The sequence below is a fragment of the Pteronotus mesoamericanus genome, unplaced genomic scaffold (genome assembly GCF_021234165.1).
Source record: "Pteronotus mesoamericanus isolate MK-2021 breed Mesoamerican mustached bat unplaced genomic scaffold, CSHL_Meso_final contig_20, whole genome shotgun sequence".
NCBI classification, from domain to species: domain Eukaryota; kingdom Metazoa; phylum Chordata; class Mammalia; order Chiroptera; family Mormoopidae; genus Pteronotus; species Pteronotus mesoamericanus.
In genome coordinates this window covers 2,718,125-2,734,182 of record NW_026555085.1, presented here as the reverse complement: position 1 = coordinate 2,734,182, position 16,058 = coordinate 2,718,125, and the positions used below count along the sequence as shown (strand labels likewise).

General features: G+C 43.2%; 1 protein-coding gene across 1 annotated transcript; it reads left to right on the top strand.

Annotated features, from left to right (window-relative positions):
* The first annotated feature begins 596 nt into the window (after window positions 1-596).
* Window positions 597-13,151, top strand: LOC129067920 (butyrophilin-like protein 1). The gene is given in 13 exon segments (XM_054570200.1): window positions 597-691; window positions 1,205-1,341; window positions 4,713-5,055; window positions 5,633-5,847; window positions 5,850-5,915; window positions 6,055-6,213; window positions 6,216-6,260; window positions 6,933-6,959; window positions 7,147-7,173; window positions 8,943-8,976; window positions 9,657-9,758; window positions 10,821-11,094; window positions 13,137-13,151. Coding segments are annotated over 13 exon segments (1,539 nt in total).
* The last annotated feature ends 2,907 nt before the right edge of the window (window positions 13,152-16,058 follow it).

Here is a 16,058-nt window from a genome sequence, read left to right as displayed (position 1 = left end):
AATATGGTCCTTGGGTCTTGGAATACAGAGCCTTCCATTTCTGACCTCTGAATTCCCCCGGCATAGTTCTGCTCATGGCTTCTAATGTCATTTAGGGTATGGTGGGAGGAAGCATGCTCTTGTTCGTTCTATTCTCTAAATCAGTTACATTTATGAATGAAACACCGGGATGACCAACACCTCTGAATATCATACGAGAGGAGCTCCTCTCTCTGAATGATGTGATTTCAGCCCTTTGCAGTCAGGAGCAGGAAGCTACACTGAGCATTTCCACCAAAGCTACCTTAGAGTTCCTATTGTTCTATAGCTCAGCACAGTCCAAAGGTCATTAGGGTGGCCTTTATTACCTCCACTTTCAAAGTAACTAGAAGAGCTACAGGCAGGCTGTGCCTTTCTCATCAGACACATTCTAGGAGAGACATTCAAATGCCAGTTCTTCCTAGAAGCCCTGTTTGTTCCTGCTTCTAAGAGTATTTTCCCAATCCAGGAATGGGTTAGAAACTTGCTGCTCCCAGCCCCTGAAGCAACACCCTCAGGTACTGACCACAAAGATAACTAGGTACAAGCTGTCTCTAGAGCCAAGCATTGAAGGCGCAATGAGGAGACCGGAAGCTTCAAGGAACACCCCGTGGCTCAATATAGATGGTGAGAAAGAAATGTGTGGTGACATGCAGGTGTGTCTTTGGGACACGTGGGTCCTGAAAAAGGAAAGGCTCAGTCTCTGAGTTACATGGTGAGAAAACTACCTTCCTTATTGGGAGTCAAGCCACAGGAGCTATTTGTGGTCAAAAGAAATAAATAACGCATCAATGAATGAATGAAAGAATGAATGAGTGCAAGAGGAAGATAGATTTGCTGAGAGGAGTGGACTAATTTAATGTCTTATTTAATTTCTTAACTTTGAACTCAGAGTTTTCTATTTCAAGAGAGCCCTGGTGAGAGAGAGCATCCCCAGATACACACGAGAGCTCACAGGACACAAGAGAACGGTTTACAGTTGTCTACACCTGCTGGGGAGACAGTTGGTTTTCAGAAAAAAGACAGGGAGGGGAAACCCACTGGGGGATGGGTGGGAGTTGGGAGTGTTTATCTTAAGGTCTGTGAGGGAAAACAAGTCAAAAACCTGTGTACAAAAGTAAGCATTTGAACAGGGGATTTTTTTCTAAGCCCTTTCACTCTGCCCTTTTCTCTCCTTCTCCCACAGAAGTATCCTGATGAGTGAAGGTGCTGTGCTTCCAGCGAGCTCCGCTTCTTGCTCTGAAGAAGATGGTGGGGTTTCCTGTTCTGCTGGCTTTCTCCTCCCTCTCCTCCTTCTCCAGGTACCCACCTGGTGCTCAGCAGGTCAGTGTTCTCCCTTATGCTTTTTATCTATTGGTTTATTTTCAGTGGCTCTTCTTATATAATGACAAAACAGGCTATCCAGCTGCCAGAACTCTACCCTCTCCTAAAGGCATTCACATCCTGGGGACACTGTGGCTGTGTCTGCTCCCAGCAGAAGGCTTGAAGGGTTGGGCCAGGAATGGAGTGATCTCCTTCATATTCATGCCTCTTACTCCTTTGAGTTGACCTCATAAAGCTCATAGCTCTAATATTTATCAATGAAATACATTTTTATTGAGTATGCATGATTTTAGGCTGTCTAATTTTGATGTAAATATTTGTAAAATGTACTTTATAATGTTCACACTGCCAAAAAAAACCCAAGTCTGAGTACAAAGCATTTGGATTCAAGATCCCTGAGCTCTATCTGGTTATAATCTTGGAATAATTATTTACTATTTCTGGGACAATGGTTTTTCCATTTTAAAATAAAAGGGCCTTAAGGATAAAGTTTTTAGACACCAGGTTTAAAGATAAACCAGCTATGAGATTATAATAATGATATTTTTTATCTCTTTAATTTAAGGTCAATTAGGTAGTGAATATCAAATGTTTAATTTCCGTATATGTTGACTCGGTGACTCTACAAGAATCTATCCTAGAGAAAAGTTCTCCCATGTGTATACTTATTATATATAAAATGTTTATTGTGGGGTTGTTTGTTGTAATAATCATTTGGACACAATGTAAATATACACCAACATAGGAAAGTTTAAACCTGACAGTGTAGGCACTGTCAACATCTAGTACTCTAGTACTCTATGTACTATTAATAAAATGATTGGATGTGCCTTACTGCAGAAATTGATATATAATGGTCCCATTTGTGTGAGGCACAATGATATTTTCCACTTCATTGTGGCTATAAGTAGTATCAAATACCTTTTTCTAAATTAAATGTCTCATATAACTTGTATGGCCAACAGCCCTGCATCAATTAGTAAAGAACATATATCCTTTGAGTGACGCCAGTACCCTGGGCTGTCCACAGGAACAGAGAGGAAGGGGGGCCACGGCCTCCATCCAGCCTAGTAGCCAGTGCCATGCTCCTTGCCCAGGACTGCCTGATCCTCACTCCCGGGGTCAGACTGGCCTCGAGCTTCTCCCTCTAAGCTCATGTGCCTTTACCATTTTGCTCAGCCCTCCCAAGCACCACAGAATATGCCTTTCTGAACTCTTCCCATCTCAAAGTTCTCCCTTTGCAGGCCCTTTAAGTCCTAACCATTCACAGGGTCTACAGTATCTCGGGCTTCTGAATGCAAATTTTGTCCAGGAGCACCAGTCACTTTTTAGTTATCATGTATTTCTATGGCAAAATAATTTTCAAGCAGATGACTGTAAGTAATGTGACAAGAATACGTATTTTATAATTAAGATGAAGTTTCCACTTTAGTCGGCAGGCATCCTCTTTTCCTTCCCCAGGTCGGGTGGGGGATGCGGGGGCAGGGGGAAGGGCCCAACTCTCCTCTCTGGTAAGGGCTGGCCTGCCTCTTAACAACAGAAACCACTGGCCTTCAAGTTTTGTACCTGTCTCAGGAAAATAATTTGTTTTAAATTATTTTTTATTTAAAATATTTTTAATTTTTCAATTACAGTTGACATTCAACATTATATTAGTTTGATATACTGCATAGTGGTTAGACAATTATATAATTTATAAAGTGTTTCCCCTGGTAAGTCTAGTACCCATCTGACATCATACATAATTATTGGAATATTATTGACTGTATTCCCTAAGCTGTACTTTATATCCCTGTGACTATTGTAACTACCAACTTGTACTTCTTAATCTCTTCACCTTCTTCACCCAGTCCTCCAACACACCTCCCCTGTGGCAACTATCAGTGTGTTCTCTGGGTCTAGGAGTCTTTTTCTATTTGTATTTTTATTTACTTTGATTTTTAGATTCCACATATAGGTGAAATCATGGTATCTGTCTGAACTTATTTCATTTAGCATAATATCCTGTAAATCCATCCATGTTGTTACAAGTGGTAAGATTTCACTTTTTTTTGTGGCTGAGTAATATTCTATTTTATATATATAAAGAAGAATGTCATATATATATATATCACATTTTCTTTATCCATTCAGGAAAATAATTTCTCTGTGATTTCAAGCCTTCACAGTTATTTAAAAAATGGAAACAAAACAAAACAAAAAAACAGCCCATCTTACCTTACAAATTCTACTTTTCACCTTGGGAAAGCCATACAGTATAATCCTCCCTCCATTCCACCCCAACATGCGGTAACCTAGAATTCAAGGTCACAAACATCTACTTATCCTCTTAGGAACAGAGTGCTGAGAGGCAACAGGATGAATGGAGGGAGAAGTACCTTCCAAAACCCCCTTCACCACAGAGAAAGATAAATGCTTAATATGCTACTCTGCCATAGTTAATTCTCAATAAATCTCTTTTACATAGGTTTTACATAGTTTACATATAATGCATAGAAAAAATGTCTTATTGTTACCAGGGAGACCCTAGTCAGGGGCTTCCCCTCCTCAGTTCTTGCCTTACTTGCAAGGGAAGAATTCAGACGAGAAATAAACATGTATAGTGGAAATGAGATAGCAAAGTTATTTGTGAAACACACTTGAGCACGAAAATACAGGCAGGCACTCAGCTAGTCTGAACACCCCATGTATAGAGGAAATGAAGTTATAAGTAAGTTTTTTAGTAACTTTATTCTATACACTTGAGCAGAGGCTCAAGTACCCACTTGTAGTGGGTACTCAGCTAATCTGAGTGCACTGACTATGGGGGTTCAGGGTTATATACTTTAACCATCCTCCATGTTCTTCTCCTCCTCCCCCTTCCAGACCTTGGGATTAATATGTAGTTAACAAAGCCTTCCTTTCCCCGCCAGGGAAAGCCTCACAGAGGGTTTCTTTCCCATGGAAGCGGTACACACATAATTTCAAGTGCTCCCCTCCTCCTGTGCTATCACCATTCCACTTGTGATTCTGGGAATGCCTGGCTATCTTATCAAACCAGGCTCAAGCCTGCTGAGGCAACAGGTGAGACATGTCCCCCTTTTGTTCCTAGCCTCTTGCTTTAAGTTCTTCATTAGATTGCACTGGCAGGGGCCCTGCTGCTTCCCCTCTGGCCACTCATTCCTGGCTGCTACCTCGGCAGTTGTTACTTCAGGAGAATACAATGCAAAAAGTAAGATTTTTACATACAAATAAATTTTTAAATATATATTAAGTTTTTGGAAAATAATATAAATAAGAAACAAATATGTATGGGTCTCTATATGCTGATAGGTATTTCATCTCATTCCCTTTCCCTCATTCCCTCTAATCTGTCTCTGATTCTTATGCAGCTCCTGGGTTTTCTGAGAAGGGACCACCTGAACCTATCATGGTCCTGCTAAGGGCAGATGCCACTCTGCCCTGCCAGCTGTCCCCTGAGCAGAGTACAGCCCACATGCACATACGGTGGTACTGAGCCCAGCTGTCCCCCGCTGTGCTTGTGTACCAGAACGGACAGGAACAAGGTGGAGAGCAAATGCTGGAGTACCGTGGCAGGACAGAGTTGGTGGCAGACTCCGTCTGCAAGGGGGCCGTGGCCCTGCTGATCCACCATATCCATGACAATGACCAGTACCATTGTCATTTTAAAAATGGTCACATCTCCCAGGAGGCCATTGTGGAGCTATAGATTATAGTTATGTTAACTTGGCACGGAGAGCACAGGTACTATAGGTGAGGACATCTGTATTCCTAACCTGGCATTTCTTGTGATCTTCCATATGTTGACATGTTATTTTATCTCACAGAATGTCAATTTTCTAAGCTGGACTGTGAGGATAAGACTATATACTCTATTCATTTTTAAATACCAACAAAGGCAGTATTTCTGATATTTTATTATTCCAAAAGTCCCCAGAGAATTAATTGACTAGTATTGATTCAAATAGGTACTGACACCCTCAAACATTAGTTTTACCACATCAAGAATGAAAGACAAGTAATAGAATTAAACTCCTTTTTCTAACTTTAATCTTCCTGTTCCCTTCTCTTCTTGGAATGACCTCAAGCTCTCGTACTCCAAGTGCAATGCACAGGCCTTCAGTTGATTTCAAAACTGAATCATAAGTCAGCATAACGCTGGCTTTGAGTGGTTTCTCAACCTCTGAGCTTCAAGTCACTCCTCAGGCTAGTGAAGGCCAGCTTGGCCTTCAACCTCAGAGACTCCTGAGCACCAAACACCACGTGCCTCGGGCACATACTGTCTCTCCTCAGGCTTGGGCTCTGTCCCTCACACTCACATGATGGGGCCTGAGGATGGCAGGATTCGAGTGCTGTGCTCCTCAGGTGGCTGGTTCCCAAAACCCAGGTTGCAGTGGAGTGATGTGGGGGGAGTGGAGCTCCCATCCCTTTCCGAGCCTCAGACCCAAGATGGAGATGGGCTCTTCCACACGGAGGCATCGCTTGTGGTCATGGACTGTTCTCTAGGAAGGTGATCTGCTCCATCCAGAATCCCCTCTCTGGGCAGGAGAAAGTGTCAACCATCTTCCACCCAGGTCAGTGAGGCACAAACCCCAAGGCAGAGTTGCGAGTGTGATAAGGGCAGGGAGGAGGACAGGAGGCTGCAGGGAGCCTTAGGAGAGGGAAGGGCTTCCCCAGGTCTGTCCTCGATGTGTCTGCACCTGCCTGTGTCAGACCCCTTCTTCCCCAAGATGTCGCCGTGGAAGGCAGCCCTGGCTGGGACGCTCCCTGTGCTGGTGCTCCTCCCCATCGGGATCAGCTGCACTGGCTGGAGAGAACATCAAGCCAAAGAGAGAGAAGTAGAGAAGAAGAAGAAAGAATCTCATGAAAGAGATCAAAGAATGAGAAAGAAATGGCACTTAATGCCAAAGATAATTTGGGTTAGCAGGGCAAATCAGAGGTTTATTTAAAAAGCTGGGGATACATTGTATAGAGCGGGTGAAATAATAAAAGGTTGCCAAAGGACCCCAAGGAAAACACAGGGCCCCAAGAATTCCAAAGAGCTGGGAGCCCTAGGAAAGGAGAAAACCACAGGGGAAGCCAGGGAAGCTGTGTGAGTGGTCATGAGGCCTCCTCAGCGCCACGCCATGTCCTTTCATGCCTCTGTGCCCCAGCCTGAACGGCTGTTCCTCCTGGGGGAATGTCTTCCACTTCCTTCTCTTCCTATTTGCCCTTGAGGGACAAGCTTCAGAAACACCTAAGAAATCTTAAACTCCTATGAAGCATGTATACTCCTTCTCTGCAACCCCAGGATACTTTCCAGGCAACTTTTCTTAGCTCTTGTCATTTTAGATTTAATTTGTAAGTCTGCTAATCTTTCTCACCTACCTAACTATGGTGTCCTTAAGGGAAGGCCAAATTGAATCCATTTAGCTACATCCCAAAGTCAGGAGCAGCAGCTAAAATCCATTTTATGGAGTTTATATTTTCTCTTCTTTCCCCAAATCTCACAACAGAGCTCAGTGAGCCTTGCTTCGTCTCATGCCCTGTGTAAAACTCGTTCTCCTTTTCAAACTTGTTCTGAGTCTCTCACTGAATGTTGTTTCTTCCAGAAAGGTGAAAGAAATTATATGCTGCAGGTAAGAGACTCTGGGTTTCCCAAGCCACCTGAAGTCTTGATTCCTAACACTTTCTCAGCTCCCTCTCCTCAGAGGAAGAGACCAAAAGATCTAATAATAATTAGTGGAAGAAAAATAAGGGGGAGGGAGTTGAATGTGAGGCCCCATTAATGTCTCACAGTGTTTTACCCAGATTTGTTCTGTTTAGATTGGAAGAAAGCCCTGTCATATCCTGGTAAGTAACTCTCTGGTCTTAGATCTTGCCAAGTGTTTCTGGTATTCTGAGCATCATAAGCAGAGACAGAAACACACACAGACCCACCACAAACACATATCTACTTGCAAGTTGTGAAAATTTATTCACTTTTGATCTGTAGTATTTTGTATTTCAAAGCTTAAGTAATCAATTGTTTTCCAGGGCCAAGAATAAAGGAGAAGTAACTGCTAGCTTGGAAATTTCACAACATGGATAGGGTATGACTCAGCGTGAATTGTTAGCCCATCCACAATGGAGCAGGATAGGTCAGAACTCAGAGCAATTTTGATGAGATTTGGAAAGAATAGAGAATATTCTATTATATCAGCATTTCCGTGTTGCAAATAAAGTTTAAAGAGCAGATAATGCGTTTATTTTGAAACAATATAAACTATGAGTTTACTTATTTTACCTATTTGAAATAAAGTAAATTTCAATGTACAGGGATGGATTTACATTTGAAAAGCTTGAAAATATCATTTTCAATATCATTATGAAGCTTGTCAATATCATTTACAAAAATATGTTTATCTGGTGGTAGAAGGAATTGATTGTTTTTATACCTTCTATGTATTATATGGATTTATGTGTATATGTGTGCATCTTTAATAGAATTCAACCTCAAAAAACAAACTAAAAAAAACATTTTTTTAATGCATCTATGTGCAATTTTATATGCCAGACATTGTGCTGGATGTTGGTGGCATAAACCATTATCTCTGACTCTGTGGAACTTAAAGTCCACTGGGAATGGAAGCTGGGAACTGCACACAGCCTAGTAAGTCTGTGATTAAAAGAAAGTCAGAGGAGCCCCTCCCAAGAAGTGAAGTTGGTTAAGTAATTTCTATTAAGAATTTTCTTTCACAAGATGCTTTAAAATGTTCCCATGGTTTCCGAGGACACAGCAAGTACTAAGATGAGGATGGGAGTTATAGTTCTAACTCCATAAATTAAAAATAAATCTAAATCCACAGCTGAGGAATAGGGTCATTCTCTGTTTTGACTTCAGTTTCCTTAGGTCTGAGATGAAGAGTTTGGAATACATGATGTCAGATGTTCTTTTGGACTCCTGTATTCATAGATCTATATATTAAAGTACCACACTTGCCACAGGAGGGAAATTCAGTGAGAGACCATAGTGCTGCTCCTGTCACAAATCATGGATATGTCTTTACCAGCCTTTGTCCCATGACTCTATGAGAATATCTCATCTTTAAATAAAATCACAGGTCCCAAAGGCAGAAGCAAATGCAGTAATCTGTCTCTAGAAAAAATATTAACATTCTGATTACAGAGCTCAAAATAACAGGGTCAGTCTAAAGGCCTTAGTTATAAGCTTAAGCTTATGACTAAGATGGAAAAAAAAACACAAATAAAACAAAATGAAAGGACATTTTTTCTAGATCTCATCCTCAAGGGGGTGGGGGGGGCCATAAAGGTCTTAAGAGCACAGGCATCTATAACACTGGGACCTTCTACAGGTACCCCCAAACCTGGCTCAGGCTGGAGAAACTTATTTTCCCAGCATTGGGATGAACTAGGTGATAGTTCCTAACCTGAAACAGGGCACAGAAAACGCGCCATGTGTCCTGTAGTTTTTGGACACTCCCAGAGTTTGAGAGGCTTAGAGGAGGAAGTGAGGAAAGTTGAGAGGGGAAAGCAGTGAGCCAGGGAAGGAAGCATCTCTCCTCCTTTTCATTCCTGGGTGCGTTTTCATCTTGATCTCCCTTTGTACTGCTCTTTTTCAGACTGGAGGAAGGAGCAGGTTGAGCTTAATGAGCAGTTCTTCATTTTTTGGGCTCCCTGGAAAATGGGCCCCTTTTTTTCCTTCCTACCATCATTTCCTAGTTGAAGATGGAGGTCCTATTATTCTGATAAAGATAGGGAAGAACATGAAGGTCAGTAAATGCTAGCCTGAGCTGAAAACTGCTGCTGGGATTAGCTACTATAGCTGCATTTCCAGCTTTGTATGTAGGCCTAGCTTTCTCCTCTGTGGACTCCACTTGGTTCTGAAAGAGAAATTACTGTAGCCCCTCCACTGAGGAGACTACCAGATAGTAAAATTGCTCAAAATGGCAAGAGTAACTCAGCTGCTCATTTCAAAGAGGTCAGTTCACATAAGCATGTTACTAATCAAGGAACATAGGTCTGATTTGTAGAAAGCAAGGAAAGAACATCATTCTCAAATAAACACTACAAATCATCACCTCACTCTGACTTTCTGCCAAGACACTGATAGTAGCATAGATGAGGTAAGACCAGATAAGTAGCACAGCACCCCTGGCGGGGGCACAGCTCACCCCCCAGTTCCAGCGCCGCCGACACATACAGTCAGAGACGTGCTCTTTGACCACTCCATCCACATTTGCTATTTTATGGCTTCCCCTGTACAATGGTTGTCTGAAATTTACAATGTTGTCTTTCTTTTTTTGTTTTTCCTTCCAGCCTCTGTGACTCTTAAGTCATAAAAATTTTTGCCAGAACAATTCTGACCCAGAAAGCAAAGAAAACTTGAGAGGCACGCCTCCTCCAGGCTCCGGCGCTCCACGCTCGGGTGTCTCCATGTGAGGGAGGCTGTCACGGAAGGGTCTGGGATTATTTCCTAAGACGTGCAGGGGCCTCACAGGGAATTCTGCTCACGGTAAAGTAAAGTTGGTGGTAAACAAGGAGTGACACCCTTGAAAGCCCTTGTGCACCAGCAGCACATTTTCTCAGTCCCTAGGTTTTAGTCAGGACAAGCTTTTCATAAAAAGTGGAGTGGAGTTGAGAAAAAGCGGAGCCGGAAAACAAAAACAACAGCCCCTCAGCTGCAAAAATGGGCTCAAAACTTTCTAGGGAACAGAAGATGTACTCTCAACTGCTTCAGCATCTTCTTAAGGCTGCAGGATGCAAAGTTAAAGAGAAAAATATAGTTAACTTGTTGCAGACAGTAAAGAAATACTGTACATGGTTTTCAGGAGGTTCTTTGGATTTGGAAGTATGGGAAAAGTTTGGACAGAAATTGAATTGGCTTCAACGAAATGGGATCCTTATAGGATGTCAGAATTTATTAACTTGGAGCCTACTTAGAACAGCTCTAGTCCCAAATCATACTGGAAATCTTAGTAATCAGGAAAGCTCAGACTCAATGGAAAGGGTCCATAAAGCAAATGCAGGCAGGAGCAATGAATCTAATTACAAGAAGCCGCTGCCACAAACGGAGATAGGAGATTCCCCTTTTAGCTCTCCTACTGCCCCGCCTCAGGAAGAAGTGCAGGAGGATTTATCATCTCTGCCTCCTTCTCCCGCCAACCCTCCTCTGGCATTTTAAAGAGATCACCACTGCTGTGCAGCCCTGTCTTAAAGAGGCTACACAAGCAGGAGATTGGGAAGCTTTATTAGCTTCTCCAATTGTCATTAAGGCACGCAGACAGCCTGTCCCTGAGCTGTTGCCTTTCGCAATGTATAAAGTTGAAGAAGAGCATCAAAGACAATGGGCTTCAGTCACCCTACACTTTGGGGCCTATCTTTGCCATCACTGATAGCTATCGAATGGCCCCCTGTGACTGGATTGCTCTGGCTAGGACTGTAATGACCCCGGCTCAGTTTTCTGTATGACAATCAGAGTTTACTGTCCACTGTCGCAGACAGGCCATAGAGAACTCCAGGAACGGCAGCCCAGTGCAGCTTAATATGCTACTTGGAATGGGTCAGTATGGAGCTCCTGAAGAGCAGGCTAAAATAGATCCCCAGGTTTTTATTCAAGGCTCCCAGGCGGCTTCCCGTGCCCTAAAAATGGTCCTGGAAGCTAAAGTCCAGGGACCTGGCCCCTTTATTAACATTCGACAAGGGTTCAGGGAAGCTTATTTAGACTTTGTTGACAGATTACAGGAAGCAATACAGAAGCAAGTTGAGAATCTGGTAACAGCTGAGACCCTTCTATTACAGTTAGCCTATGAGAATGTTAATGATTGTAAAGCTGCTCTCAATCCCATAAGATCAACAGCTACTAATATCAGTCAATTCATTAAGGCCTGCCAGGGTATAGCCTCAGAGCAGCATTGTGCCTTGCTATTGGCTGCTGCCATTAAAGGAGAAATTAAGTATTTTAGCTGTGGCAAGCCAGGTCATGTGTGCAGGGACTGCAAAGCCCCTTTGCAAGTTATTTCAAGGGGACCACCCGATAAAGTTTGCTCACATTGTCGTAAAGGCAGACATTGGGCTAACCAATGTAAATCTAGTTATGACAAGGATGGTAAAACACTTCCTCTTCAGGGAAACGGGCAGGGGGGCATGTACTCCGGTGCCCCGAACCCCAACAGGAGTTCTCCAGACAACCACAACCCGTTGGCTCTGGAACCAGGGATATGCAGAGTCACCAACCTCTGCGCTTCCACGAAGGGGAGCACAGGATTGGACTTGGTCACGACTCAGGAACTCATCTTAAAGGGACAGGACAAAACTGTCCTGGCTCCTACAGGAGTGTGGGGACCGTTGCCTGAGGGCACAGTTGGATTAATTTTAGGAATATCTAGTTTTACTGTCAAAGGAATCCTAGTCCAGCCTGGAGTAATTGACTCTGATTATCGGGGAGAAATTAGAGTTATGATTAGAGCCTCTGGATATCATGTCATTCCTGCCCAGACTTGTATAGCCCAACTTTTTCCTCTTCCCTGAATGGTGCCAAATCCCCAAGATATTGACAGAGGAAAGGGGCGCTTTGGTAGCACTGATAACCAGTCAATTTTCTGGACTGCTTCCATTGAATTAAATAAACCTCTTTTGGAAGTGACCATTAAAGTCAGAGTTTTGCATGGTCTGCTAGACACAGGTGCAGATGTCTCTGTAATTTATAGCCAGTATTGGCCTCCAGACTGGCCACTAACAGAGGCCAACATATCCATAACTGGCATAAGAGGTCACACTTCACCACGCAAAAGTGTCTGGTCCCTCAGGTGCTATGGCCCTGACAGACAAATAGGGAGAATCCAGCCTTATGTCCTTCCAGCCCCGCTTAGTATTTGGGGGAGAGACCTTCTTACCCAGTGGGGAATAAAAATCACTCTTCCACCTTTTCACTAATGGCCACTGTTCAAATGTCTCCCCTACCCCTCACACGGCTTTCAGATTCGCCTGTGTGTGTTGATCAGTTGCCCTTAAAAGGGGAGAGGTTGGAAAAAACCCATTAATTGGTTCAACAGCAATTAGAAGCAGGACATATTGAGCCCTCTAACAGTCCATGGAATACTCCAATTTTTGTAGTTCCCAAAAAATCAGGGAAATGGAGACTTATACATGATCTTAGAAAGATTAATGAGGTACTTAAACCCATGGGTACTCTTCAACCCAGAGTTCCCAATCTAGCTTGCGTAAGGATTGGCCGCTTTTAATCACTGATTTAAAAGACTGCTTTTTTACAATTCCTCTAGCTGAAAAGGACAGGGAGCTATTTGCTTTCTCTGTTCAGGTTCTTAACAATTCTCAACCATTAGAGATTCCAATGGAAAGTTCTGCCTCAAGGCATGTTAAAGAGCCCAACTATTTGCCAGCATTTCATTCACCAAACTTTACAACCTGTCTGAGAAAAGTTCCCTAATTCAATAATATATCATTATATGGATGACATTTTAATTGCTGCTCCATCCTCTGAAGCTCTGGCTAAAACCTACGCTTACTTTAAAAAGTCAGTCTCCCATGCTGGCTTAATTATTGCCCCTGAAAAGGTCCAGCAATCTGAGCCCTGGAAGTACCTAGGACATGTTCTTTTTCACTGGACAATTTGGCCTCAAACATTACAAATCAGTCCACCTAAATGGTTAACTCTTAATAGCCTCCAACAACTGTTAGGTGTTATTAACTGGATTCAGCCCAGCCTGGGAATTATTACCTACCAGTTTACTAATTTATTCAACACCTTAAAAGGTGATTCTGATCTAAATCCCCTCACAATCTTATCTCCCCAGGATCTTCAGAGTTAGACCTCATCAATCAACATATCAGTGAGAGACAACTCACAAGAATAAACTATAAATTCCCAGTTAGGTTGTTTTGTTTTCTAACTCTGGGCACCCCCACAGGATTAATTGGTCAAATGCTGCCTCAATTAGGCATGATAGAGTGGCTGTTTCTCTCCCATCCACCTCAACGTACCATTACTCCATATATTACAGCTTTATGTCATCTTATCATTAAAGGACGTGAAAGAGCTCAGCAACTTCTTAGCCATGACCCAGCAGTCATTCACATCCCTCTTACTCATATTTACTTATAATAGCTATTCAGTCAGTCTCTAGAATTTCAATGTGCTATTACAGATTTTATATGCAAAATAGAAATTAGTCTGCCCTCAGATAAATTATTGCAAAATATCCCAATTGTTACCATTCGCCTAAAAGAAAAAATTAGTGAACCCCTATCCCCAAAGCAAGGACTGTTTTTATTGATGGTTTGGGAAAAACAGGAAAAGCTGCCATCACCCAGCAGGAGGGTGAGGAATGGCAGCATCATGTTTCCCCTGGTCATGCGTCCACCCCACGAGCTGAGCTCTCAGGAGCCATTATGGCTCTCCAGCAATGGCCCCACGAGCCCTTGAATTTTGTTTGTAACTCTGGTTATACTGTATATACTCTCCTTCATATAGATCAACTTCCCTTAAGGAATCTATGGACCTTTCTCTGCTCAGCTTATTTTTACCCTTGCGAACTTTATTAGATAAAAGGGAACATATTCTGTTTGTCACTCATATGTGTTCCCATGCAGGTCTTCCCGGTCCTATGTCTGAAGGCAACACCCAAGCTGATGCTCTAGTAAGTGTACTGAATACCTTCCAAAAGGCTGTTGCCTCTCATCACTTTTCATCAAAATAGCCACGCACTTCACAAGGAGTTTAAACTCCCTTATTCTCAAGCTAAACAAATTATTAAAGAATGTCCAGATTGCCAGGCCTCAGGTAAACCGTTGCCCTCTGTTGGAGTTAATCCCAGGGGCCTACATCCACAAGCAATTTGGCAAACTGATGTAACCTATTACCCATTTTGGGGGAGTTTAAATTTATTCATGTGTATGTTGATACTTTCTCTGGGGCAGTACATGCCTCCACCCTTACAGGTGAATCAGCCAAGAATATACAGGCCCACCGGCTTGAAGTTTTCAGCCATTTAGGCCGTCCACAACAAATTAAAACTGATAATGGACTGGGATATATGGCCCAATCCACCCAGGATTTCCTGCAAAGGTGGGGAATTCAACATAAAACAGGTATTCCTTATAATCCCACTGGTCAGGCCATTGTGGAACGTGCCCATCATACTTTTAAAATTTTACTTAGAGAATCAAGATGGTGGAGGAGTGAGTGGAAGTCACACTGACCTCCTCCCAGGACCAACCTGGAATTACAACTAAATTGAGGAGAAATCACCTGGAACAAACAACTGAACAATAGTAAGAGAGGAGCCTTGTAGCCTTGGAGACAGAAGAATCGGCTTTAGCACAATCTACTGGTAAGGAGTGCAGTACAGACCTGAGAAGGTGGGCGGAGTGCCCATGGGCGGAAGCACCAGAGGATATTGATATGGCCAGTTAGATCCCCCTGAGAAGAGCAGGGTCTAAACCGAGAGTGGGGACCTCTTCCCCACAGCACCAGAGCCCAAAAAGTACAGAAAAACGGCAGCTGCAAGGGGCGGCAGGGTTGCTACTGCCAGAGACAGGTGGCTGGAGACGCAAAGAACTGTTTAAAAGGCCAACGCATAAATTTTTATTTGCAGCCACTTACCTTGGTCTCCAGCAAAAGTGGGGGCAGAGTGGGCTAGAGACGCCTGAGGAGAGACTGGGAAAGAGGCTTTGGGGAGAGAACTGAGAGAGTATCCAGTCCGATCTCTGTGCTGACTCATCCCCCATGAGGCAGCAGCCATCTTGCTCAGGCCTAGAGACCACTCCCCCTGAGTGGCACCAGGGTCAAAGGACCCAATAGCCCCACCCCCAGGTGGGATTCCACCCTGCCCTGTGCTGTCTAAGCTGCCTGCTGAGTGCAGAGTGGCAGCCACAGACAGTAGGTCCCTGGCTAAAGGGGGCACAGAGACATCTGGAGACACTTGGAGACTGGGGATGGAGGCTTTGGGCAGAGAACGGAGAGAGTAGCCAGTGAAATCCCAGTGCAGACTCCTCCCCCATATGGCAACACTTTGAGTGGACCCAATAACCCTGCCCCCAGGAGGGACTCTGCCCCACCCTGAGTTGTCTAAGGCAGCCAGCTGAGTGCAGAGTGAATAGATTAACAGCTGAAGGAGACAGCCGCAAACAGTAGATACCTGGAGGTCTCAGAGTGTCTAGGGTCAGACAGGAATGCATCTGACATCATCAGAGGCAGATCCAGAAAGAAAAAACAGTGGTCTCCTACCATAGAACTTCACATCACAAAGTCAGGAAATCAAGACAGATCAATTTAAGAAGCAGAAGCAAAAAGGAAGAGTCTCACAAATAATGAGAAAGCAAAAAAATACCCCGCACTCAAAGGGAAAGAAAGGAGGAATCCCCAGAAAGAGAACTAAATGAAATAGAGGCAAGTAAACTATCAGATATTGAGTTCCAGACAATGGTTCTAAGGAAGCTTAATGAGCTCAGTGAGCTCAGAGAGAATAACAAAAAACTACAGGGAAACTATGAGGAACTTATTGCAAACTATATCAGCATGAAAAAGGACATAGAAACTATCAAAAAGAGACAAGAAGAAATGAAGAATACAATTTCTGAATTGAAGAACACAATAGCAGTTATCAAAAGCAGGCTAGGTGAAGCAGAGGATCAAATCTGTGAGCTGGAGGATAGGTAGAAAAAAGCTCCCAGAAAGAGCAAGAAAATGAAAAAAAGATTCTAAAAGAATGGAGAGG